This window comes from Pelodiscus sinensis, chromosome 10, assembly GCF_049634645.1.
Source record: "Pelodiscus sinensis isolate JC-2024 chromosome 10, ASM4963464v1, whole genome shotgun sequence".
In the NCBI taxonomy this organism is placed as follows: domain Eukaryota; kingdom Metazoa; phylum Chordata; order Testudines; family Trionychidae; genus Pelodiscus; species Pelodiscus sinensis.
The window spans coordinates 40,393,271-40,417,738 of NC_134720.1; the positions used below are offsets into that span (position 1 = coordinate 40,393,271).

The 24,468-nt window shown below is 41.3% G+C and overlaps 1 protein-coding gene and 1 long non-coding RNA gene across 10 annotated transcripts in view; one reads left to right on the forward strand and one right to left on the reverse strand.

Annotated features, from left to right (window-relative positions):
* Nucleotides 1-24,468, forward strand: part of LOC142830795 (uncharacterized) — a 92,313-nt gene that overhangs the window by 9,465 nt on the left and 58,380 nt on the right. For 2 of the 6 annotated variants that reach the window (XR_012906300.1, XR_012906298.1), the window contains exon 3: nt 20,501-20,621. The exons of 2 other annotated variants lie outside the window; for them this stretch is intronic. This is a non-coding gene — a long non-coding RNA (uncharacterized LOC142830795). Of the gene's footprint in view, nt 1-20,428; nt 20,622-24,468 lie in introns of all 6 variants that reach the window. 2 more of the 6 variants (XR_012906301.1, XR_012906302.1) reach the window with 2 other exon arrangements.
* On the reverse strand, nt 413-13,120 carry TNFSF10 (TNF superfamily member 10). 4 transcript variants are annotated; one of them, XM_006134627.4, is made up of 5 exons: nt 12,698-13,120; nt 6,904-7,056; nt 4,341-4,386; nt 3,426-3,518; nt 413-2,640 (listed from the first exon to the last, which is right to left on the reverse strand). In XM_006134627.4, exons 1-5 carry the CDS (start codon nt 12,821-12,823, stop codon nt 2,189-2,191), a joined length of 870 nt encoding a protein of 289 aa, XP_006134689.1. In that variant the 5' UTR covers nt 12,824-13,120; the 3' UTR covers nt 413-2,188. The 4 variants fall into 4 exon arrangements, 3 of the variants coding, with proteins under 3 accessions (XP_006134689.1, XP_006134688.1, XP_075794077.1); XM_006134626.4 differs by having other exon boundaries at nt 3,426-3,542; nt 12,698-12,942; XR_003091475.2 differs by lacking the exon at nt 4,341-4,386 and having other exon boundaries at nt 2,584-2,640; nt 3,426-3,542; nt 12,698-12,948.

Sequence of the window (24,468 nt, forward strand, 5' to 3'; positions counted from 1 at the left end):
GGTCCGTACTGCTTACTTGCCTGCTTGCTTTTCAGAAATATATGATATTTCCACTGAACCTGGGCTAGATATATATCTTGGCTGTGTCTAGACTACATCCCTTTTACGGAAAAGGGATGCAAATTAGACACATCGCAATTGCAAATGAAGCGGGGATCTAAATCCCCCCCACTTCATTTGCATAAACATGGCTGCCGCTTTTTTCCGGCTCAGAGCTTTGCCGGAAAAAAGCGCCAGTCTAGACGGGGATCTTTCGGAAAATAAACCCTTTTCTGAAAGATCCCTTATTCCTTATTTTAAGAGGAATAAGGGATCTTTCGGAAAAGGGTTTATTTTCCGAAAGATCCCCGTCTAGACTGGTGCTTTTTTCCGGCAAAGATCCGAGCTGGAAAAAAATCGGCAGCCATGTTTATGCAAATGAAGTGGGGGGGATTTAAATCCCCGCTTCATTTGCAATTGCGATGTGTCTAATTTGCATCCCTTTTACGGAAAAGGGATGCAGTCTAGACACAGCCCTTGTGTAAATTGGCGTAGTTCCACTAAAGTCACTGGGGCTTGGTCTACACTAGACCAGGCAGTTTCACAAAATGTATTGCTGGATTCAACTTACCTTAAGTGTCTACACTGCGGGAGGCTGATAGGAGCACATGCTCCTGTTGGCTTCCCTTACTCCTCACAGAATGAGGAGAACAGGATGCTGGCAGGGACTGCTCTCAGCATTTGATTTGGGAGTTTACACTAGACCTACTAAATCGAATGCTAGAAGATCAACCTCCAGAAGGTCGATCTTCTCCTTAGTGTAGACATGCTCTTGAGGTTTGCTGACTTACACTACCTGAAACGCCATCTGAAGATCTGGCTCTATTACTTATTATTAGCAATACTTTCACTTTTGAAAAAAAAATTCTAATCTTACAGCTAACAAATACAATATTCAACTCGGGTAGAAAAACACATGCTAAGTGGTCTTCCGCTCATAGTCTTGCAAATAAAACAAATTTTTAAACAGTATTAACTAAAATCAGCACATGTATCCTCTCTAGAAATGAGAATGTTTTTCAAATCTCATTCATCAAGCTCATTATTCTGTATCACATCACGTCCCATGGCTCCATACCCATCAACATAGAAAAAACATATCATACTTAATATGAGACAAATAATGTAGTACTCTGAATGCAACATTTAAAAGAAAACACCTGGATTCTGGATCAAATACTCATTCTCAGTAAGTATAGTTTGAGCATAGTGTAAGTCTGGTGAAATCTCTGCAGTATAAGATTAATCAACTAAGCAGATATGGAAATACCAAAATGTACTGAGAACTTGTAGTATTGACTTACTGATTTCAATGGCTCTGCTGTGTCACTTCATTTTTCTGTCACCTATACACTAACAAAGACAAAAAATAATCTCCTTATTCGGGCTGTGATCCCACACAGCACTTAAGCACATGTTTAACTAAGCACATGAGTTTCCTACTGATTTCAAATTGAGGACTCGTATGTGAAAGTTAAGTATGTGGTTAGATGTTGCCGTGGTTTAATTATTTGCTTGCCTTTCATTTTATGAAATCTATGATTGAAACACAGGACATGATCTTGCAAAGTTTTCTGAGGAGAGTAGTTCAACTGGAATCAGAGGGACTTCTGCTTCTGTAAAGATTATTCACAGGAGAATCAGCAGCATAGGATCCAAAGTGTAGTTCACGATCAAATCCGTTTTCCAACCTCAATCCAATCCCCTATGCAAGTCTATCGTCTCCATCTAGTCTCTGTGCAAATCCAACTTTCCTGCAAAGGGTCTGCCACAAATGAGGTTTTGAGATGCTTAGGTACAGTGATACGGGGAAATCTGGACAGTGCCTGGCTGCACTTGATCTGGTTTTAGTCAAAGCTATTAATCTTTGACATATTAAAATCCAGGCAATGCCTAGTATGTCTGGGGATTTGCTGTGCAATTATAAAAGGCACAGTACTGGGCAGCTAGTGTTCTTCCTTATTGACTTTCAGGATCATTTCTCAGAGCAATCAAACCTTTGATGTGATGAAATGATAGTGAGAATCTTGCACTGTCATTATTGTTTTGAATTCACTGTGTTGTCACAGAGGCTTCTGCCCACCTCTGCCATTTTTGATTATAGATTTTTAAAAATGATTCCTTTGGGATCTGGTTTTATGTTAATCATTCAGCTGATCAAAAAGGCTCCAAAAAAACTTGCTTCTTTGTCCATGTCAACCATGTCCTCGTTACTGACTGAGACAAAAATCTTATCATGCCTTTTGAGCTGAAATACTCCACCTTGATATATGGAGTAAAGTCCATATTCTGCCTTTTTAGACCAGCAGCTGGTTCTCGCACTTTTCATGAGCAGAATAGGCTCTGGATAAGTCGTCAGTTTGTAAACATACTGGACCATTTGCTTAGGGTTTCTAACTTGTGCTAACAAATCTGATTCTGAATCCTCAGTCTCGGGTTCACGGAATCGGAAGTAAGTTTGAGAGTAGATGTAATAAAACCCTGTTCTGGGTATGATTAACTCCCCATTTTTCAACTCCACGTTATAGAGGAATGAATGACCTTTCCTTGAGGACTCCCAGGTATTTATTTTCTGCCCAACACCTCTTCTGGATGAGGAATCTATGTGAGGGGAAAAAATAGAGAAGAATTCAGAGCTAAATAATGTTGCATGCAACAAAGTCCACAGTCTCCTAGACAGACGTTCAGACTGTTTTTCAAAAACTGAGTAAGAGCAATATGCCAGATCCTGCATCTATTGGCTTCAGATAGCACAGGATCAGGTCCAATCTCACTATGATTTCAAGTTTTAAAAGTAGAAATTCAGCATTTCACTTTGTGAGGACTCATTTTAATTCTGATCTTTGCATTTTTGTTCTTTCCCCATGTTGCCTGAAACACAGAAAGAAAATCAGGACCCATGTTGCTACGTGGTTACTGAGCAACACAATGTGAGACTTCTAACTGAATTCTGGGTTCTCCCCTAAGGTGTGAGAACCTTAGCAGGTTCTTCAGTAAATCTGATGGAAATGTCAAGTCTCTTCTATTTTTTTAATGTGACTATTGCTATAGTTTACTACAAAGGGAACAGAGTTAGGAAGAAAGATTATTTTGTTAAAAAAAAAAGCTAAAGACACCGAAAGAAGGTGCATTTCCAGATATCCAAACTGAATGGGTTTAATACTTCTATTGGAGTGGGCTGAATAATTATTCTAACCAAAACTAGGGGGGAGTTAGCTGTCCAAAACCTTTCATTAAGTCCATGAGAAACAAGCAGAGAAGTGTGCCTATAATAATCAATCTGGTTATATTCACTCCTGGAAAATCATAAAGAACACCAATTCAGTGATTTTTCCCTATTTTTTTATGTATTTTTTTCCTTTAATCAATACAGCTAAGTATCTTACTTGATGTGGATAGAGAGCTCTTCTTATTGCTGCTTCCAGTTAAGTGAGCTGCTATTCTGTGTCCGCGGTTCTGAGATCCCTGTTCTTCACTTACTGGAAGAGTAAGAGAACGTTCAGCTATATGAAAACGAGAAATAGCCATTTTTAATCTCAGATTAGAATTAGAGAAACAATAAAGCCATTGTCATGTCAATGGAGATATGTGACTGTCTAATTACTAAATTGATAGTATTTGAGGATTTATGTGTTTGTCAAAATATTTTTATTTGACAAATCAAAGAGAGATTGAAGTGTAGTGGTTGTTACAGTCAAAATATCTCAGAAATGCTCTCTTTGAAATGCTTTTTAAAGCCTCTTATATGTTTTCCTGCCCAAACTCAGTGCCAAAATCCCTGCATTTACAAAATACCCTATACCAGAAAACCTTATATGCTCATGGAAAGGATCAATATTTTTAAGGTTAAATTCTATGTCTTCACCCAAGCAAAATTATCTCTGACTTTTTGAGCCAGAATGCTTCCTGATAGTTCTCCTGGGGTGAGAGGCTTTGCATCAGTTTCAGAGGAGTGCTGTGCCCAATCCTTAATTACTGTAGCTGCACAACAACTAAGAATCATTTGTTCTCTGAAGCACAGAGAGGGTAAATGGATTGCATACAATCACTGAATAAGGGACAGAAACAGAAGCCAACTCTAATATTCTAATGACTTGGTCACATTTTCTGACTGTTCAGTATGACTCTTAAGAATACTAACTCTAAGTTACTTATTTCCCATGCTTTGCTGAAGAACTGTACAACTGAGTAAGAAATTAGGAACTAGTCTCTACAATTTTAAAACACGTACACAACTACTGCATTAGGCGTCCAAGACAGGTGCTTTTCTATGTACTAAATAAAGGTTATATTAAAAATACCTTTCATAGCAGATGAAATGTTTTCCTCATAGTTTCTTGATATCATCTGCAAACATACATTAAGAAAATTGTTTTCTTTTTCTGAGAAACCAGTAGATCAGTTGCAAAGATGCCAGAAACACAACTGTCCCACAGACGCTTTATATACCACACCACTGAACAGACAAATTTTTATTTGGAAATGAAAGCGGACATCAAGGAGAAACTATCAATTTCTCACAACAAACTGTTTTGAAATAATTGTAAATATATACGACCAGATTGCAAAAGACTCACTCAACTGGGAATTAAAATTCTTTGGAAAATCTGGCCCCTGACTAAGCTCTCAATAAGGGGAAATATAGCGTTAATGGCATCAGATTCTGTTTGCAATTACTCTAGTGTCAATCTGGAGTAATTTGATTATGGAGTAATTCACAGGAGTTACTTCAGATTAACCCTGGTAAAACAGGTGAATTAGACCCAGGGGTTTTCACTAGGACCTCATTGGAGTCAATGGCAAAACTAAGGCCCTTATTGCCTGGCAGCCCCAGGAAATTGCAGCCTGAGCAATTACCCCATCCACCCCTAGGGATCTGGCCAACTTTCTGCACCACTTACCCTCTGCTCTGAGCACCTCCTCACATCTCAACCCTGATTCCTTCATCCCCTGCCCCCTCCCTTAAATCCCCCACATTCCTAAGCCCCTGCCCTGAGGCCCTTCTCAATGACCAGAGCAAAGCCAGGTAAATATGCTAGTATATATAGAACAGCAAGAATATGGCTGACTTAGTTACTATAGTAAAATCTCATATTCTGTTCTCAGGCAGCCTACCACAAAACTTAACATTCGACAGCTTGAAATAAGATTGATGTGGAAAGTTTTCATTCATAAATTTCCTGGCTTTCTTGGCTTTAAATCAGATTCCATCTTATTCTCATGTAATTTTGATGTTAGTTTTTTGTTAAGCAAAAATACTCCGTCATCTGAAGCCATTACTGTTTCTTCACTAGTAATAGCGAGGTAGCCGTGTTAGTCTGATCTTGCTAAAACAAAAGGAAAAACTATGTAGCACTTTAAAGACTAACAAGATGGTTTAATAGGTGATGAGCTTTCATTTCATTTCCATAATATGATCTGAGGAAGTGGTCTGACCCACGAAAGCTCATCACCTAATAAACCATCTTGTTAGTCTTTAAAGTGCTACATAGTTTTTCCTTTTGTTTCTTCACTGTAACTGATGGTTCCAGTCTCAAGGGAAGGGTATTCTGAATACACTAGCAAGACAGTATAAGCCACGGTGGCTCCTCTGCAGATTTTAATGAGAACAACAAAATCTTTGTCATCTCCATGGAAATGCAAGAGCTGCTGCCATTATCTGAGGAATACCAAGATTACAGAGTGTAATGGCTCTGGGATACCTTAATCTGCACTTCACTAACTTCACATATTTCTTTCTAGCATACTATTTACATGGATTTGGGGAGTAGCTACTATGCATATGCAGCAGTTGCTTCTCTAGGAAACATTCTGAAATCTAAGTGTTCTTCAGTGATAGCAGTATGGTACAGACAGATGAAGGGCCTTTCTCCCCCCACTATATTGTCTAATTGCAGGACTGCATTGGTGCAGAAAAATATTTATGAATTTTTCCATTGTAGAAACCTACCAAATTAATATTGTGAGCCAAATTCTGCCTTCAGTTATACCAGTATAAATTTGGAATAATTCCTTGGACTTCAGTTTAGGCCAATATAGACTGCCAGCACATCATTATATAATAATTAAATTACTATTAATTTACTAGATCAGTGGGTCTCAACCTAAACAGGTTGGCAACACCTTCCTTATTCAAAGTAAAACTTCAACATTACATTTTCAATAAAAGTATGAGCAAAAAAAGTATTAATGATAAGCCTATATAATTTTAGTAGTGTGGATGTGTGTATTTTAAATGATACAGACACAGAATACCTAACTTTGATGGGCAAGGATGTGGTGAATGGAAGGAGTGAGAATACCAGTTTAGATTGTAATAAAATTGTCATTGCTTCATGACATACCTGTTCTTTGTATATTGTGAAACAGGAATTGAAAAGTGGTTTTAAGATAGCAGGGACTATGGACAAGATTTTTGATCTTACACTTTTTACATTTTTCCATGTCTTGAGTGGAATCACTCCTGATTTACTAGTGTGAGTGAAAGGAAAATCAGGCCTTACATCTCTACGCTCTGCCACAAATGTGGAAAAGGGCAGACATTCTACATCGTGGGCATGCCAGACAAACATTAGTGAATTAAGACCTCTTTGAGACAAACTTGATAATATTTAGTCACCTGTATTTTCTGTCTTCTGAATACAATGACATTCTTGTAGTGAAATTTTAGGGGTAAATTTTTGTTCTCAGAAGAACTCCACTGAAAGCAGAATTCCACTATAATCTGGAATTGTGATTTGACCATTAAAATGCAAGGAAACCATTTGGGATTTGCATTTTACTTCATTAGTTGGAGCTTAACTCTCTGAAGCAATCTGGCTAACAAAGTTCCACTATTTGGTCTGTGTGAAAGTTCCAAATTACCTTTTTAATTATCTTTCCTAGTTGCCATTTCACTTGCCAGCAGGGGTCACTCTCTCTTTCTTCATTTTCATTTAGATCCACATTTCTCACAAAAGTTCCCAGATCTTCCCCAGTGAGACAAGCAATGCCACTCTTGGAATATGTGTCCTGGAGCTGTGGTAGAAAGCAGGCAGTACCCTAGTTAATTCACTGAAAGTACAGATATGCCATATTTCTAAAGCTCCTATGTTTAGAAAAACCCTTTCTATTTTAAGAAACACCAATATGCTACAGCAAGTAATGATTTATAGAGTTAATCCTGACTTCACATTTATTTAATTACAACCAGATACCTGATATGCAAGAATACTCTTACATTTTTATCTCTGTGGTCATAAACTGGATGTCCAGAATTCAGCTAAGTTTATGTATCTGCAATATTTAAGTCACTTATGTTGCAAATAATTTTATTAGCTCTGGCCTCTAACAGTTAGAATTTAGACATTTAGTTCCCTTACACAAGGGATCTTCCTTCAGTGAGGACTGAAAATAGCCTATACATCAGCCACTAACCCACTCTCCATCTCTGCACTTTGGGGAAGTTCCTTCCCAGAGTCAAACCTTGAAGCATGGTGATAGAAATGTAGCCGTATTAGTCTGGTGTAGCTGAAGTAAAATACAGGACTATGTAGCACTTTAAAGACTAACAAAATGGTTTATTGGATTATAAGCTTTCATGGGCCAGACTCACTTCCTCAGATCAAAAATATATATATATTTTTCTTTGATCTGAGGAAGTGGGTCTGGCCCACGAAAGCTTATCATCTAATAAACCACCTTGTTAGTCTTTAAAGTGCTACATAGTCCTGTATTTTGCTTGAAGCTTGGGGCATTTTCTGTAAATGTGAATTTTGAGGAAGCTGACATCCAGATCTTGTTCCATATATCTAAGTCTTGTGACTTGGGTCCATCTTTACATCATCTATCTAAAGAGAAAATTCCTTCTTCTGATGTGTAAAGAGTAAGAGTGAAACCAGGGCCTCACTGAAGTCAATGACAAAATTACCATTGTCTTCACTAGGGTCAGGAATTCACCTAAATAGTTTAAAATAGTAAAGAACAGAGTGAACAACAAAACCCTGCTGGGAGCTCTGCTGCAGCTGCAGGGAACATAACCATTATCAAAACTCAAGCTGCCACTTGTTGCTTAATGTAAGAATAGGTAATCTAAGTAGCCCAGAGTAAACAAACTCCTTGTCCCACTGAAATTCAATGAAACAAAATACAGGACTATGTAGCACTTTAAAGACTAACAAGATGGTTTATTAGATGATGAGCTTTCATGGGCCAGACCTACTTCCTCAGATCAAATAGTAGAAGAAAATAGTCACAACCATATATACCAAAGGATACAATTTAAAAAAATGAACACATATGAAAAGGACAAATCACATTTCAGAACAGAAGTTCAATGGTTTATCATAATCATCATCATCATCATCATCATCATCCACAAAAGACATGTATGCAGATAAAGTTTTGCATAAACTTTGGACAGGAAAGACACCAGTGATCATGCAAAGCATTCAGGCTGGCTTCTTAATTGTTATAGTTTAAATACAATCCTACCTATGTTTAAGGATTTGGGGGAGTTGTTTGTTAATTTGCTGCTTCTGCAAGATAATTTACTTAACATGTCACCATTTCAATTATCTTTCAAGCCTGGAATATTCAGCATCAGACAACAGGGTGATTGTTTTCTGCCCCTCCCCATTCCCACGCTTCCAACCATTCCTTTCCTGTCTGCCTGAAAACAAAAGGAGGCAAGCCACAGAATTCTCACTTTAGCAGGATGGAGAGAATTCACTCATCTGACACTGCAAATCTTCTCTCAAACTCATAACCTTTATGCAGCAGCATCTACAAATCATTCATTTATTAATATTTAATAAAATGTAATATTAATAATATTTTAAATAGTAAATATCTAAAATGTTACCATATTCTACTGTCATTGATGCAAAGTGCTGTGACTGAGAGGACTCTCTCTTCAGGCTTCTGGATCATTACTGCAGAATAGGGTAGTACAGTTGAACCTCTCTAATCTGGCACCCTTGGAACCTGACCCATGAACTGGAGAATTTGCCCAACCATGGGAGGTCAATATTGTCTAGCAGCATTATCAACACTCCCACAGCTTACTGGACTCTTAATAGACATTTAGGGGTAAATTAGAGCTAAAATACAGCACAGAACATTGTACGCCAGGACCGGTGGCTGTAAACAGACTTTATGGGACCACCGGAATGTACGCCAGGACCGGTGGCTGTAAAGAGACTTTATGGGACCACCGGAAACTTGGCTATACCCATGAAAAGTGAAGTATCTGCCTAAATAAAATCATGCCAGACTGTGGATGTTGCTGGACCAGAGAGTGCCAGACTAGAGAGGTTCAACCTGCATTTTTAATTCGGGATGTTGGTTAATTGAATTATCGTGTAACTGCATCAAATTTCAGCAGTTACACGACTATTTGATAGTCCCCAGGGCAATGCGCTCCCAGCCCCACTTCCACGGAGCCCCCTGCCACCCAGCTTCCCATGGACAGAGGCTGCATAGGCATCCTGTGGAGTAACCTCCGTCCCCAGGGAGTAATCTCTGTTGCTAGCACGGACAGAGGCTGCTCCATGGCACTGGCTCCCCCAAGCAACCGGCTCCTACCCTCCCCCACGGCCTCTGTGGGAGGGGGGGAGGGCAGGCAGCTCCAAGAAGCCAGCACGTGGTACAGTTGGCTTTGGCTCCCCATGTGTATCGGCTCCCACGCTGGTGCCTCTGACAGGCAGCAGCGAGGGGCAGGGTACAGCAACGGCTCCCATGCACGTCCGCAGGCTTCCAGTGTGGCTCCCCGCCTGCCTCCCTCAGCCTCCGCAGGGGTGTGGTAGAGGCGGCTCTGAGGCAGCAGGGAGGGGGAGTGTGTGTATTGGAAAGGATTAACTAATAAGCCCAGGGTTATCAATTAATCCTCTGACTACATGTTGACATCCCTATTTTTAAGGTAAGGCTTCTTGGGAACTTTGTTTAAATGGATGGAAATGAGCCATGCTGATGTAAGCACTTTATACTTGTGTAATTACCGCCATGCCAGGGGGTTGGTTTTTAAACCAATATAGTTACATCGATATCAAAGTTGAGTGTAGACCAGCCCTTACAAGATCACTCTTACCAGATATAGAGACCGGGAAAGAAGAGGCATTTCAAAACTTTGCTCTTCAACTTGGAAACAATACAGGACAGTACTGCCATTTATGCTTTTTGCTTTTGTCACGCTTAGCCCCTAAGAGAACTTTACTGTACTAATACCTTGCATTGCTGCAGCATCTTGCATCCACAGAGTTGAATGCACTCTGCAAAACACAAGTGTGGCAAGGAAGTATTTTTATTCCCATTTGAGGGCTTAGGGAAACTAAGTTTGATCAAATGATATTTGTACAGCACTTTGAGATCCATGGAGGGAAGGTGCCAGAAACATGTTAACTGGAGTATTATTAGATAAATATTTTCTAAGGGCAACATCTGGATTATGTTTTTAAAGCAAATTAAGTCTGTTCTTTCACTGTCCTATATCCTGGATGTGTAATCAACTACCATGCAGACTGGGACTGAATCACTGCTTTTCAGCACTCCCCTCCCATAAAACAAACTAGGCTGTTCTAAAAGCTTTATCCATCTTATGAACAACAGATGGTTACATTTAGTTAATCAGATGCATACAGATTGAAAAAAAATACTTCACATTACATAGTTTATTAATTTGTACTGACCACTTAATGGTTCTCTGACACATGACTAATGGTTCTCTGACACATGACTAGTGATTATTTGCAGAAGTCTAAAAACACAGAAATTATGAAACGGCAAAAAAGGAAAAAGAGGGACCAGGCTCACTGATAACCAGTACTAACCATAAATCACATGTACAAATTAAGGTAAACTGTATTTACAGTTCTAATTTAGCAATACCTTTTATCTGTGTATAGGAAAACATAAGGGCCATGTAGAAGAGAATCACCATATAATGTTCAAAAGCTTCAGAGAGGTAAACAAGTTAGTCTGTAACAGGAAAAACTTTAAAAACAACAAACAAGTCTAGTAGCACCTTAAAGACTAACAAATAAGTAGATGGTATGCTCATACCACCAGCTACATGTTTTGTTAGGCTTTAAGGTGCTACTAGTCTATTTGGTTTTTTTTAAGTTTTACCAAATAATGTTATGCAGCTATCTAGGCTATTTCCAGTCCAACAGACATTCCCTTCTAAGTGATGGGAGTTAGCCTTCACATCACAAAGGGGCCGAGTTTTCCTCCTGCAAGAGTAAGAGTTAAGTCTGAGGTGAGGTAGAACTTGTTGGACGAGGGTTAGTCAGGATAGTAGAGTAGCTCTTCAAAAGACCAAAACACACATTTGGAGGAAAAGCAACTAGGAGAAAGTGCTGTGGTTACTAATTGCTCATGTTGAAAAGTTTGATAACAAAGAACTTTGAACCAAGTACATGAGGGTTGGAACAACTTTGTGTACATTACTCTTTGACTGCCAGTACAGTGTAACCTATTTTCATAAGAAAATGTGATATTTTTGTAGATCCCTAATCTTATTCTCACCAAATATGAAGATTCCAGGCATGTCTTCAGCTTTATACACTCAGGAAGTCTGATACTGATTGGCCAGTGGTGCAAATCATTTAATAATAAGAATTTCACAAACTATTTGATTTAGCCACCTCAAAAGAAGCTGCAAGTACAGTACTACTATATTTTACAGGTGGTAAATTCAAGAATTGGAATATTATTTTATATTTATACAGCACCTTTGAACTGCAAGGAGCTCATAACCCCTCAGAAATTATATACCTAGGGTACTGCTGGCATACAGCCACTTTTGGAGCTAGGCTCAGCACCTAGATGGGCACCACACTGTAGTGGGGGGGGGGGGGGGGAAATGTTGATGGACACACAATTGCTGAACTGATACTTCTAAGATATGAACCTTTCATTGCAGGGAAGTGTAAGCCTTAGCCCATTAACCAGACATTCCCCCTGTTCACTGCGTGGGGGTCAATGACCAGCTTGTGGGCTGCCTGAAATTCTCTCAGACTTAGTCATTGTCTGAAAACAAACTAGTGTTAGTGGGAGATTTTTTAAAGGTATTCTGACCGTAGATTTTCTAAATGCATTATTTGCCAGTGGATTGCATGACTCTGCTGTGAGAAAGCTGGCTGTACTGAGCCCTGAGAGCAAACTCATGCTCCAGCAGTGCTGACAAGGCACAAATTGGAGGGAAGAAAGAGCAACGTTGAAACATTTCTAAAAAGCATATTTCTGTTTGGGGAGGGGGGAACCCAAAAGTATGAAGTGGGTTTTAAAAACTTCTCTCTTCTCGACCTTCATATTCTGCAGAAAAAGCAAACAGCCTCAACCAAGCAGCAAAACCAACCCAACAGTACCCAACTCTTTGTCTTACAATGAAAGCAAAAGCTGACTTTCTCATAGGCTTTCCTGCTAAAATAAACACACCGTTCACCTAGAGCCCCCGTAAACACTGGGACTTTGGCCACTACCGTGAGTGGGAACAGGATCAGTCGTGTAGGAACATAAGCAACCTTCTTTTAAACCAGACAGGGCAAACACGAGACATATTTTTTCTTGGATAGAGCTGCAAGGAGAGCGAGAATGAGGCACTGCCTGCAGGCTGGCGAAATCAGCCTGCAGCCTGAGCAGCGGTGGTGCCAAGCAGCTAGGTCCCCGCAACGGAGCTTACCTGTTTCAGTTCGTTAGTGAAGTAAAGGAAAGTAACCGCCACGCAAATGGTCTGCAGCAGCACGGCGAAGATCAGCACAAGCCCACAGGTCTGGCCAGTGCTGGGGCCAGCCTTAGGCAGCATCATAGTGGTCGTGCAGTTGCACAAGAAGACTGGGCGAGCGAGCAAGCCAAGGGAGGTTGTTGTTTGCTCTGTCGAAGGTGGAGCTCTTCCTGGTTGAGCAGAGCTGCAGACTCTTGTCTCTCCTCTACCCAGAGGATTTCCCTGCTGCTGGCTGATCTCCAGAAAATGGGGAGGGGAAAGAGGCACAACAATCCTACAGCTAAAGTTTGCACGTGAAAAGTTCAGCCACAAAAATCCAAAATTTCGTGTTTGTAAAACCAGGGTGTCCTTGAGCTCTGCTTTTTTTTTCCCGCTGTATAGACAATACTGTTGGAAAATAGGTGAGGAGGCTCATTTAAATGCTATTCATGTTTCTTCATGTAACTCGATAGCTTTTGAATAGCGACCTACCTCTTTTGCAATCCTTTCCTTGTTCCGTGTAAAACTCTAGTGGGTGGGGAGAGCTTGTCTTGTTTCCCCTCCAACTTTCCTATTTAAACTCTAAAAACTGTGTCTTTTCCACTCTGACTTTGTTTATACTAACAAGTTGGAGGTGCATAGTTAACGCAGTGCAGTGCTCCTTCATGTGGATGCAATTATTCTGCTAGGATGGTGCTATAAAGAACTACCCTTACGGGAAGCCACTTTCCTACCAGTATAACTGCATCTCCAAGCTAAGTCTACACTACCGGGTTTTTGTGCACAGCTGGCAGTTTTTTACACAAAAACCTGCGGAGCATCCACAGCTCAAGCGCGTTTTTGCACAAGTAAATCTACAGTAAATCAAAAGAGCAGAGGGGTTTTGTGATGTAGGTATTCCTCTTTCTACAAGGAATAATTCCTTTTTGTGCAAGAGTTCTTGTGCAGAAAGGTATGTGTGGATGGGCAACGGGTTTTTTGTACAAAAAAAAAACAATCAAAAAAGCACAGGTACTCTGGTGGCTATTCTGTGAATAGCAATCAGAGCTTTATTTCGAGAGACCGTCCATGCAATATAGACTCATAGACTTTAAGGTCAGAAGGGACCATTATGATCATCTAGTCTGACCCCCTTGCACAGTGCAGGCCACAAAATCTCACCCACACCTCCTAGAATAATCCTCTCACCTATATCTCAGTTATTGAAGCCTTCAATATGGACGTTCTCTTGCACAAAAGAGTATCGCTTTTGCTATGTGCTTTTGTAGTGTGGACGTGTTGTTGCGCAATAAGTTTTTACAGAAAATCTCTTCAGAAAAAAAACTTCTCACACAGGAAGACTGCAGTTTAGACATAGCCCCAGTAGGGACTTTACCATTATATGGCTAAAAAAATTGCATCCTTAACCAGACAGGTACTCCAGGGACAACCTTGTATTTGTTCAGCACAGGAGAGAGCCCTACAAGAAATCCGTGGGCACTACCTTTTCTTACTGATGGATTGAGCCAGTGAAGCTGTAGCAGAGAAATTTCAGTTTTACGGCAAGTGCAGGTCAAAACAACTCCTTGCCAGTAGGTGATTGGAAGCAAAAAGTCCATGTGCTAATGCGTCTGCATTCAGATTTTTAGTGTATCCCCCTTTGTTTGGAAACTCATCCCATTTCCAGAAAAAACAAGACTCTGCCCAATGTTTATTGTCCAAATAGAGTGGAATTGAAAGTGCAAGTAGAATGGATTTCACAGAAAGTTGTAAGATAGGGATTCATTCTTCATCTTGCACTGTGAGCTTCTCTCTGGCCTCCCAACAGTCTTCTCCCAAATCTTCAGAGTTAAAGGGACTAGTCATGCCAGTAGAGTTACTCATGTAAGTGTCTGTTAGAAACAGGTCCTTAAAGTGCAAGCTTTCCCTCTCCCCCAGGGTGGAGGCCTGGCATCAATCTCTGCTGCTGCTCTGCATTATTAGGGGATTGAGCAAGCTCACCTGTGCACCAGCTGCATGCAGGCTCCCCAGTCCCCAAAAACTATAGAGTTGAAGTGGGGGTTGATGCTAGGACCTGGTGCAAGCTGGGATTGAGCCAGCCTGCCTGCATGCCAGCTCTCCGGTCCACAAATAATGCAGTGCTGCAGTGGGGTTGATGCTGGGACCCAACGCGAGCCAGGACTGAGTGCTTTCACTGCTAACCCTTATCAATTAATCATATAGTTGGCAAAAAAAATTTGACTACACAATTAACAAATTACACACTTCTTAACATTCCTATTTCTGACTGTAATCAGTTTATATTGCACATGTGAAATGTACAGGTTTGCAAGTTCAGAAGGTACAAATGACGATTCTGAGGGCATTGCACATGCATGGAAACTTCTGTGTCACATCACCTGAAAGGAACTGTGCAAGTTTTCACATTCCATTTCTCTAAAACACTGTTCTGCGCTTTTGTGCACTGAAGTAGCTCATTTGTAAATGCAATATACCTGATCAGCTTCTGCCTCGCTGCAAAGTAAACCCTCTGTCACCCCATTCAAGCCTGTTCATTGATCCATGCATGGGACTTTAATAAGGGATAAACCTCATTCTCCTCTCCCATGATATTGGAAGAAACCCAGGTACATAAGATCTACATTACTCACCAAGAAAACATTCTGGCTTTGCAGCTCCAATAGCTTTTCTCTAGATGTATGATCGGTAGGAATCTACAATATCTATGCAAATCTCTGAGGCTACCTCTAGATTACAAGCCTCTTTCAAAAGAGAGCATCTAGATTACAAGCATGAAATAGCGAGCCACTTTTTTGAAAGAGAGTCTAGATGCTCTCTTTTGAAAAAGCACAGATTGCATTCGATAGCACCTTTTTCGAAAAGGCGTTATTCCTCGTAAAATGAGGTTTACTGCGATCGAAAAAACTGCCTCTTTCTTTTGATTTACTTTTGAAAGAACTCGGCTGCAGTCTAAATGCAGATGAAGTTTTTTCGGAAAAAAGTCTACTTGTTTCGAAAAAACCCTGTAGTCTAGACTCACTCTGAGAAACATGCTGTTTCCCCTCTGTAGTGATAGCAGAATGATCATTTCATGCACATGTCAGAACCAAGAGGCCTGGAGGCTCATGTCTGCTGCTGCATTCATGAAGATGAATATCATTATGAATATATATTATTTGAAAACAACAAGTAATCCTGTGGCACCTTATGGACTAACCCAAATATATAGTCTCAGAGGGGTAGCTGTGTTAGTCTGTAACTTTAAAAACAACGAGTAGTCCTGTGGCACCTTAGAAACTAACAAAAATATGTACTAAGAGCTTTTGTGGGTGAAATCCACTTCCTCAAATAAATTGGAGTGGAACTTGCAGAAACCAAGATAGATGTATAACAGCAGAAATACTTGTTAATTGTAGGACCCGGGTTAATGAGGCTTATTGAGTGGGCTGGATGTGTCCCATACGTAACTTTTGATGTGGAAATGGAGGTGGGAGAAATTTGTGTTTATGTATTATTTGATTTATTATTTGCTGTGCAGGAGCAGCTAGGAGTCATGGACCATGGCTCTATTATGCAGATGCTGAACAAAAAATGACCTGACCTAAAGTGCTTCCAATCTATGTACCTCCAAATGTCTAACTGGACAGTATCAGCCATATGCAAATGAGGCAGACGATAGTAAAGGTAGTCCCCGAGTTACGCGGATCCGACTTATGTCGGATCCGTAGTTACGAACGGGGATTTTCTCGCCCCGGAGGACTCGAGCGGCGGGACGCCTGGTCCCACCGCCCGCCTCCTCCGGGGCGAGAAAAGCTGCTCCCCGTCTCCCTGGTCTGCTGCGGGAGCCAGCAGACCAGGGAGACGGGGAGCAAAGCGGCGCAGGACCCGGGCCGGACCCGCGGCGCTTCCAGCTGATCTGGAAGCGCCGCGGGTCCGGCCCCAGGTCCTCCACCATTTTGCTCAGCGTCCCCCCCCCCCAGCAGACCAGGGAGGGTCTAACTGCGTCCCCCCCCAGCAGACCAGGGAGACGCTGAGCAAAGCCGCGGAGGACCCGGCCCGACCCGCGGGGCTTCCAGATCAGCTGGAAGCGCCGCGGGTCCGGCCCGGGTCCTGCGCCGCTTTGCTCAGCGTCTCCCTGGTCTGCAGACCAGGGAGACGCTGAGCAAAGCCGCGGAGGACCCGGGCCGGACCACGGCGCTGATCTGGAAGCGCCGCAGTCCGGCCGGGTCCTCCGCCGCTTTGCTCCGCGTCTCCCTGGTCTGCTGGGGGGGGACGCAGTTAGTGCCCCCCCCAGCAGACCAGGGAGATGTGGAGCAAAGCCCGGGGCCTGGGGTAGAGCAGGTGGGGCGCTGCCGGTTGGTCCCGCAGCACCGCTCCTTGGCGCTACTGGACCAACCCGGCAGCACCCCAGCTGCTCAGCCCCAGGAGTCCTGATTCAGCCGCTGCTGATCAGTTTCAGCAGTGGCTGAATCAGGACGCCTGGGGCAGAGCAGCTGGGGTGCTGCTGGGTTGGTCCAGTAGCGCCGAGGTGCGGCCGCGCTACTGGACCAACCCAGCAGCACCCGAGCTGCTCTACCCCAGGCGTCCCCAAGTTAGCCGCTGCTGAAACTGACCAGCGGCTGACTACAGGAAGCCCGAGGCAGAGTTGCTCTGCCCCAGGCTTCCTGGAATCAGCTGCTGATCAGTTTCAGCAGCAGCTGACTTGGGGACGCCTGGGGTTCTTAAGTTGAATCTGTATGTAAGTCAGAACTGGTGTCCAGATTCAGCGGCTGAATCTGGATGCCAGTTCCGACTTACATACAGATTCAACTTAAGAACAAACCTACAGTCCCTATCTTGTACGTAACCCGTGGACTGCCTGTAGATGTTCTTGCTCTCTGTATTGAGACCTCCTTTGTGACAGGGGGTATCCTGTTTTCTGCATTGACATTAGCATATGGAGAATTGGTGTCATGGCTGGGGCAGAGGAACCCAGCTGCTCTGGAGAAGGGAAAAGCACTATGCTGTGTTGTCATACTCTTAAGTTTGCACCTCTGGAGACCAGGGTCCAAATGGTACCCTCCTTTCTCCCTCCCCCCATCACAAGTGGAATGAATCATCTCCTTTTGGTACCTCAAGCCTTATCTATACAGGGCAAGTATACAGCTAAAGGTGTGATGTTAATGCCCTCAAGTTAAAGTGAATTAAGCCTCCGTGTGATGTCTCATTCAGGAGTAAAGAGGTCTTAAATCTCAGATGCTTAATCCTACTCCAGGATTAGTCCCTGGGTACAACTTGCTCTCTCTAGTTGTGAGAGCAAAGAAAAATGGATATGTATCTAGAACTGACCTCGTGTTGTTTAATTGGTACATGAACTCCTGATATGAATTGTCATAAATGGACCAAGGCCTATTTCAGTGACAGGGTAAATGTGCGGCTAGGGCTGAATTTTTAAGGCATTGTTTCAGTTTAGAAACCTGTTTCTTTCCTCACTTATGTGTGTAACTGCATTAAATGGACCTAATCCTGTTTTTACGCTGGTGTGAGGCAAATCAGGCCCTGGGCATAGCATATGCACGCACAGGAAACAGCCAAGGCTACACCCCTGACGGTAGTGTGTGCTTTCCTCCATGGTCAGGCAGTTCTTGGAGCCTCTTTCTGTCCTCCCTGAACCTTCTGCTGTCTTGTCTTCAGATAGACACACAAACTGTGATTTGAACCAACCTTCCTATGGTCAGTGCAGGGTGCTATTGAAGGCTACTTGCATGCAGCACCCCTATCTTTGTGGATCTATCTGACCAGTGAAGCATCACAACCTAGTGCTTGTTTAGCATTTAATGTAGACTGCAATCCGTGGACCAGAGTGAGCTCATTTTTTTGCTGTTTTTTGACCACTGCAACTGTAATCCACACACCTCTTGGGTGTAGTGCACTGGCCTGTCTGGTGTCACTTAGACCACTTATAGAGAGAGAATAAGTCTGATTTTCAGCCTTAGCTGAGAGCCAGGTGGCTTTTAGCTCATGCAGTAGTGTCGGCATTACACAACTTCTTTAGAATTGTTCCTGATTTGTTCTAGTGAGATCAGAACTGAGCTCTAATTGTCTATAAAATACCCTGCTTACCTGTTATATAAATAATAATAATTTACAATTGGCCTGCCTCAGTGTAGGATGGACAAATCAATCTTTTCAGGCCCAGCATGGCTTTATTTGAAATGCCCCCGGGATAGGATTTGGTGAAAAGCACATAAAGTAAAAAAATTGAATTTTTACAAAGTGTTTTTTTCCCCCTCACAGTACCCTTCTTCAATAATCCTCAAACTTTTACTCACATCCGTCTTAGATTTAATGGGCTATCTAATCCTTTCAATTTTTCAGTTTCAGTGCTTTGCTGTTCATTATATCAAATATATCTGGGCTATTTTAACAATATATTTTTATTCAGCAGTACTTTTAGCCTGAAACTGCAGTAGCTACAAACAAGTATTGCTTAATCCACCACTGGCCATCAGACAGCTCTTGGTTGGAAGATGGTACCTGTTTAATAACCGAAAGTAATACCACTGAATACTTTAGAAAAAAAAGTAAAGGCAAATATTGTATCCAGTTCAAACTACAAGAGGAATTTGTGTGGGTTGGTAGAATATACTCATAATTTCCTTATAGAGATTTGCTCAAGGCATTGCCACTAATATTTACCATGTATCAACTATTATCAGATCTTTAATAACTATAAGAAGTTGAGACCTTGATTATGTGATTCATCACGTTCACTTCCAGAAGCATTACCCACTCCAGAGCACTACTCTGGGCTATTAGTTCAGCACTGGCTTTGAATGGAAGGTGAAACTCCAAAACCTTTGACATATAGGGAAGTTCTGTTCAGATTGAGCATCTGGCTTTTTATATTATGTATTTTGAATGTTCCTCTGAAAGTCACACACAGAAATGCTTCTTTCAGTTTGGTAGGTAATGGTGGCTAGACATGCTCTGGCAAAACACATGAACTGTCCTCAGTGAGTCAAGGCAACTGGGTTCATTGAGCAAGTTTTGGCTGCAAAGCTCCTGTAATGTTTTTCGCTTATGCCTCTTAAGCAGCTACTCAAAACGTGCAATTTACATTCCATGGGAAATTCTGACATTTCCAAATTTATTTTCTTCCCAAAATGCAACAAAAAGTGGAAATTTCAAAATGTCTCACAACATGAAGTTTACAAAAAAAATTTCAGAAATAGAAAAATGACCGTCTCAAAATATTGTTTAGATAGCCTCAAAAATCTCATTTTTAATTTATCCTTTCAATTATTTTATTAGATTGTATTACTCAATGATAGATTAAATAACATGATCTGACCTTTTCAAACTGAAATATGAAACATTTCACTGTTTTTGACAAAATCAATGTTACCTAGAAATATTTCAATTTAATCAAACAAATATTTAATATTTTCAGATGAAAAATTATCCTGTCAGAATTTTTTCAACAAGCTCACTCAACATTCACTAATAACTAAGTGAGTAGGAATCCTAGATTAAGTATAGAATGGTGTAACTATGTATGGATCAAAATGCAAAGTCGTCATTCAATATGAGTGAAATCCTGGTACTATTGAAGTCAATTGGAGTTTTGCCATTAACTTCAATGAAACCAGAATTTCACCCTTTGTATTTATTTCTTACTCAGATAAAACTTCTGTTCAGATGAGAACTTCAGAATGTAGCCATTGTAAACAGAAATCACCATTCTTTTAGGCCTATCTCCACTAGGTAGATTGACACTACAGCTCTCAATCTACCAGCAGTCTCTTTATCATGTCTGCATAGATGTGATAACTTGATCTCCAGGCACTCTCCCTTCAATTTCGGTACTCCACCAGGATGAGAAGAATAGCCACAATCAACAGGAGACAGCCCCTGCCAGCCTTATTGTGTGGAGGACACTGTGGTAAGTATATCAGCTTCAGCTACGCTATTTGTGTTGTGGAAGTTGCATAGAATAGATCGACTGGGGGAAGGGTTAGTGTAGACAAGGCATTAGGGTATAGCTATGTTTTTTAGGGTTGTGAAAAATACTGCACTCTAAATGTAGTGATTAGGTCAATGTAACTCCTGGTGCAGACACAGGTAGGTTGACAGAATTCTTCCATCACATCTTAGATGGGGTTAATTGCATGAATAGAAAACCAATATAGGAAGTGTAGACCATTGTAGCATCCATAAGGGTTGAATCTCTGGGACTCTAGGGGCAGGCCTGGAATAAAATTAGTGGGTACTTAGCACCCACTGGCAATCAGCCCTCTTTCTCCCCCCAGAACCTCTTGCTTGCCAGTGGCCCCACAGATTAATTCTTCCCCCAAACTCCCAGAGCTTCCTTCCCACTGCAGTCATATGTTTTGTGGTATGCAGGAGTCTCTAGGAGGAAGAGGGGTGGGGGAAATGGGACAGAACATGGAGGGGGCAGGAATATGTGGGGTGAGGTCTGGGTCACAACAGGCCTGGGAAGTAGCAGAGCAGAGTGGGAGATTGGGGGAAGAGTCAGGTGGGGCAGGGCTGGGGATGGAGCACCCTCTCACCCCAAGTCGGAGGAAGCCAGTGCTTATGGTAGTACCTATAGTAGACATATCCTTGGCGTATGAAATTTTTCACAGTCCCAAACAGTGCAGTGAGGTTGCTCTAATTTTTAAATGTAGGCCAGGCCTCAGAACTCCTACTCGGATTCCTCAGACTGGAGCAGACCATAGATCCACCCAGTCTGGTATCTAGCAGTGGCCAATGTAGTTATGCTGGAATCTGGCTATTAGAAATTGGACCATGATCCTTTGCAGGCTTGTACCTTAGAGAGTCATCCTGACCTGTGCAAAATGCATGACTGTCAATATCATGGCACCTGAATGGTAGCTTCGTATACCCACTTTGCATGGGTGAAAGCAAGTACTTAAGGGGCAAGGCACTTGTGAACCTTAGCTTTAATAATTCAGAGGAAAGTGGGAGGAAAATCCATCACTCATGTAGTTGACTTTGTAGCATTTTAGAGAGGAAAAATCATTCATGACAGACAGTAATCTGCTTATGCCCTGAAGCATGTTATCTTATTACCCTTATCTTTGATGATAGACATTGTCCTCCATGAAAATGGAAATAGATAAATACTGTTCCTTAGGGTGCCAAATATACAAGCAGAGAAAATTACATTCTTCTTCCTTCCTTTCCATGAATGACAAGCGCTCTCCTGCCCACAAAGCAAAATCTCTTCATTGGGGGTGGGAGTATTTTGTCTGCAAAAGTGAAGACAAAAAGTATGCACACATGCAGACTTAGCAATAGGTCTGTGTCCTGTTGACACTCCCCTAGTAAAGTGCTATAGCGGTTCAACTGTGTTCAACAAGTCCTTATATTCAAGCCTAGACAGAGTGAAAAGATCAACCCTGGAGTTACACAGGGTGATTTGATTCACAGCAAACAGTGATTGAATTAGCCACTGGTGAGGAATTGTAACTCGAGTTGTTGCAACCACACTATATGGCAGCTTGAGCAGCAGCATCACTGTCTGGAGCTCTAGACTTTTCCCACCCCAAAACACCAAGGCTGTGTCTAGACTGGCAAGTTTTTCTGAAAAAGCAGCTGCTTTTGCGGAAAAACTTGCCAGCTGTCTACACTGGCCACTTGAATTTCCGCAAGAACACTGACTTCCTACTGTCTGAAATCAGTGCTTCTTGAGGAAATACTATACTGCTCCCGTTTGGGCAAAAGTCCTTTTGCGCAGAGCTTTTGCTCAAAAGGGCCATTGTAGACAGCTCAGATTTGTTTTGCGCAAAAGCGCGTCTAGATTGGCACGCTCTTTTCCGCAAATGCTTTTAACGGAAAAACTTTTCTGTTAAAAGCATTTGCGGAAAATCATGCCAGTCTAGACATAGCCCAAGAGTTGGGATTCACAATGGTAATTAGATGCCTAACCATTCTGTATCCACAATAATCTCTTATAACTTTCTACAGTCAAACACTTCAGAGGGGTAGCTGAGTTAGTCTATAACAGGAAAAACTTAAAACACAACAAATAGTCTGGTAGCACTTGAAAGACTAACAAAACATGTAGGTGGTATCATGAGCTTTCATGGGCACAGCCTACTTCTTCAGTGAGTGAGAACTGTGTAATAGGGGAATCTTCAGACAGAGAGATCTGCCTTCTCTCCAGTTCATCTGCATTATCTGTGTGGCACAAATGGGCCACATTTGAACTTTATAGGGCTGTGGTCTAGAGGTATTGTCCTCCACAAATATTAAATATCCACCAGTTGGTGCAATTAAGTCAATTTCAAATATAAATAAATTCCTCTCAGAAGCACTATGATGGTTTCAATGGGCTACATTACAGCTTGGAATTATTTAGGTTAGGCATTGCTAAAGAACATTGGACAGAGTTTTAGAGACGACTTCACAAAGTTAGGTGAATAGGCAGTATGGTGGTAGATTAAATCAGTTGTTGGCAAATGCAAGATAAAGCAATTAGAAGGAATAATCTGAATGATTCATACATATCAGTGAGTTCAAAACTGAGTGTAACTAGAGGGAAAAAACTGGGCCTCGTAGGTATTCGTATTAAAACCTCTTCTGAAAGTGCAGCCGTGGTTTTAAAAAAAGATTCAGTTGCATAATATATAGGGTAGATACTTGTTTACTACAAATATTTTAAGGCCATTGCAAAAACAGTTGATCTCTGCATCTGGAGTTTCTATGGAAAGATTTGTTTTTAATAATTTTGAAACTGAAAGGCTGTCACCTCCTCTCCCCAACGATTAGAGATTATAGTATAATGGGGAGTAGAACTTCCTCTAAAACAATAACAAAGCCAGGAGTTTGCAAAGTGTTTTCTGGCTTGATAATCAAAGGGAGTGAAGCCAAAGGGCATTGCCAAGAACTGTGGTGCATGGACTGGAAAGTTTGCCAATTTCAAGATAGTTTCCATTTCCTGAACAACCCCTAACCCTGCTACAATACAATCCAACTAACAAAAGAGGCAGAACAAGAAAATGAAAATAATCTCTCCTCTCAGGTTTGATGCACTTTCAACATCATGCCCACTCCAAACATGGTTTTTGTAGATATTTAACTAAAGATTGGAATAAAAAAAAATTGGTTTAAAAGGTAGCCAGTTAATCTATAACTGTCACAGTATTTGACAAAGTTCACAGCACTGACTTTAAAGCAAGTTTTTTTTAACTAAATCTAATTTTCTGCTTTTCTGTTCTCCTGTATCTAGATTTTAAAAACTTAAGTTAATATGCCTTCATCTTGCAAAACAAGATAGGATTTGAATGCCTGGGAAAAAGGAATAAACTAAAGCAAACACTTCCCAGTGTTTTCCATGCAGGATTTCCTTATTTGACAAGCTGCATTTGGGAAGGAAGTTGGACAAAATTGTAACAGGGACAATCAAAACATGAAGCATAAAACAAAAGAGCAAAGTATTTAAAAAAAATCAATATATCACTGTTGCCAAATCTCAAAATGATTCTTATAGCCATGTAGGTCCCAGGATAAGAGACAAGATAGATAAATTAATCAGAAAAAAAAACTTCTCAGGAAAATCTCCCTAGCTATAAAAATAATAGGACAATGGAATAAGATACCTAGGGAAGTGGTAGAAGCTCCTTCACTGGAGGTTTTCAAAAAGATGCTGCATAGCCTACAACAAAGCCTGTGTCTTGACAGGTGGGGGTTGGAGGGGTAGACTACATTACCTTTGTGATTCCTTCTAACCCTGTGATTCTATAATATCTTTTAGTGGACCAACT

What these genes read in the sequence shown, in the direction of transcription:
- TNFSF10 (XM_006134626.4), bottom strand. Translation starts at nt 12,823, where the DNA reads ATGATGCTGCCTAAGGCTGGCCCCAGCACTGGCCAGACCTGTGGGCTT. An exon ending in TCACTAACGAACTGAAACAG is followed by an intron (nt 7,057 to 12,697) that starts GTAAGCTCCGTT and finishes TTTCTACCACAG; the next exon opens with CTCCAGGACACATATTCCAA. An exon ending in GAGCTCTCTATCCACATCAA is followed by an intron (nt 2,641 to 3,425) that starts GTAAGATACTTA and finishes CCCCTCACATAG; the next exon opens with ATTCCTCATCCAGAAGAGGT.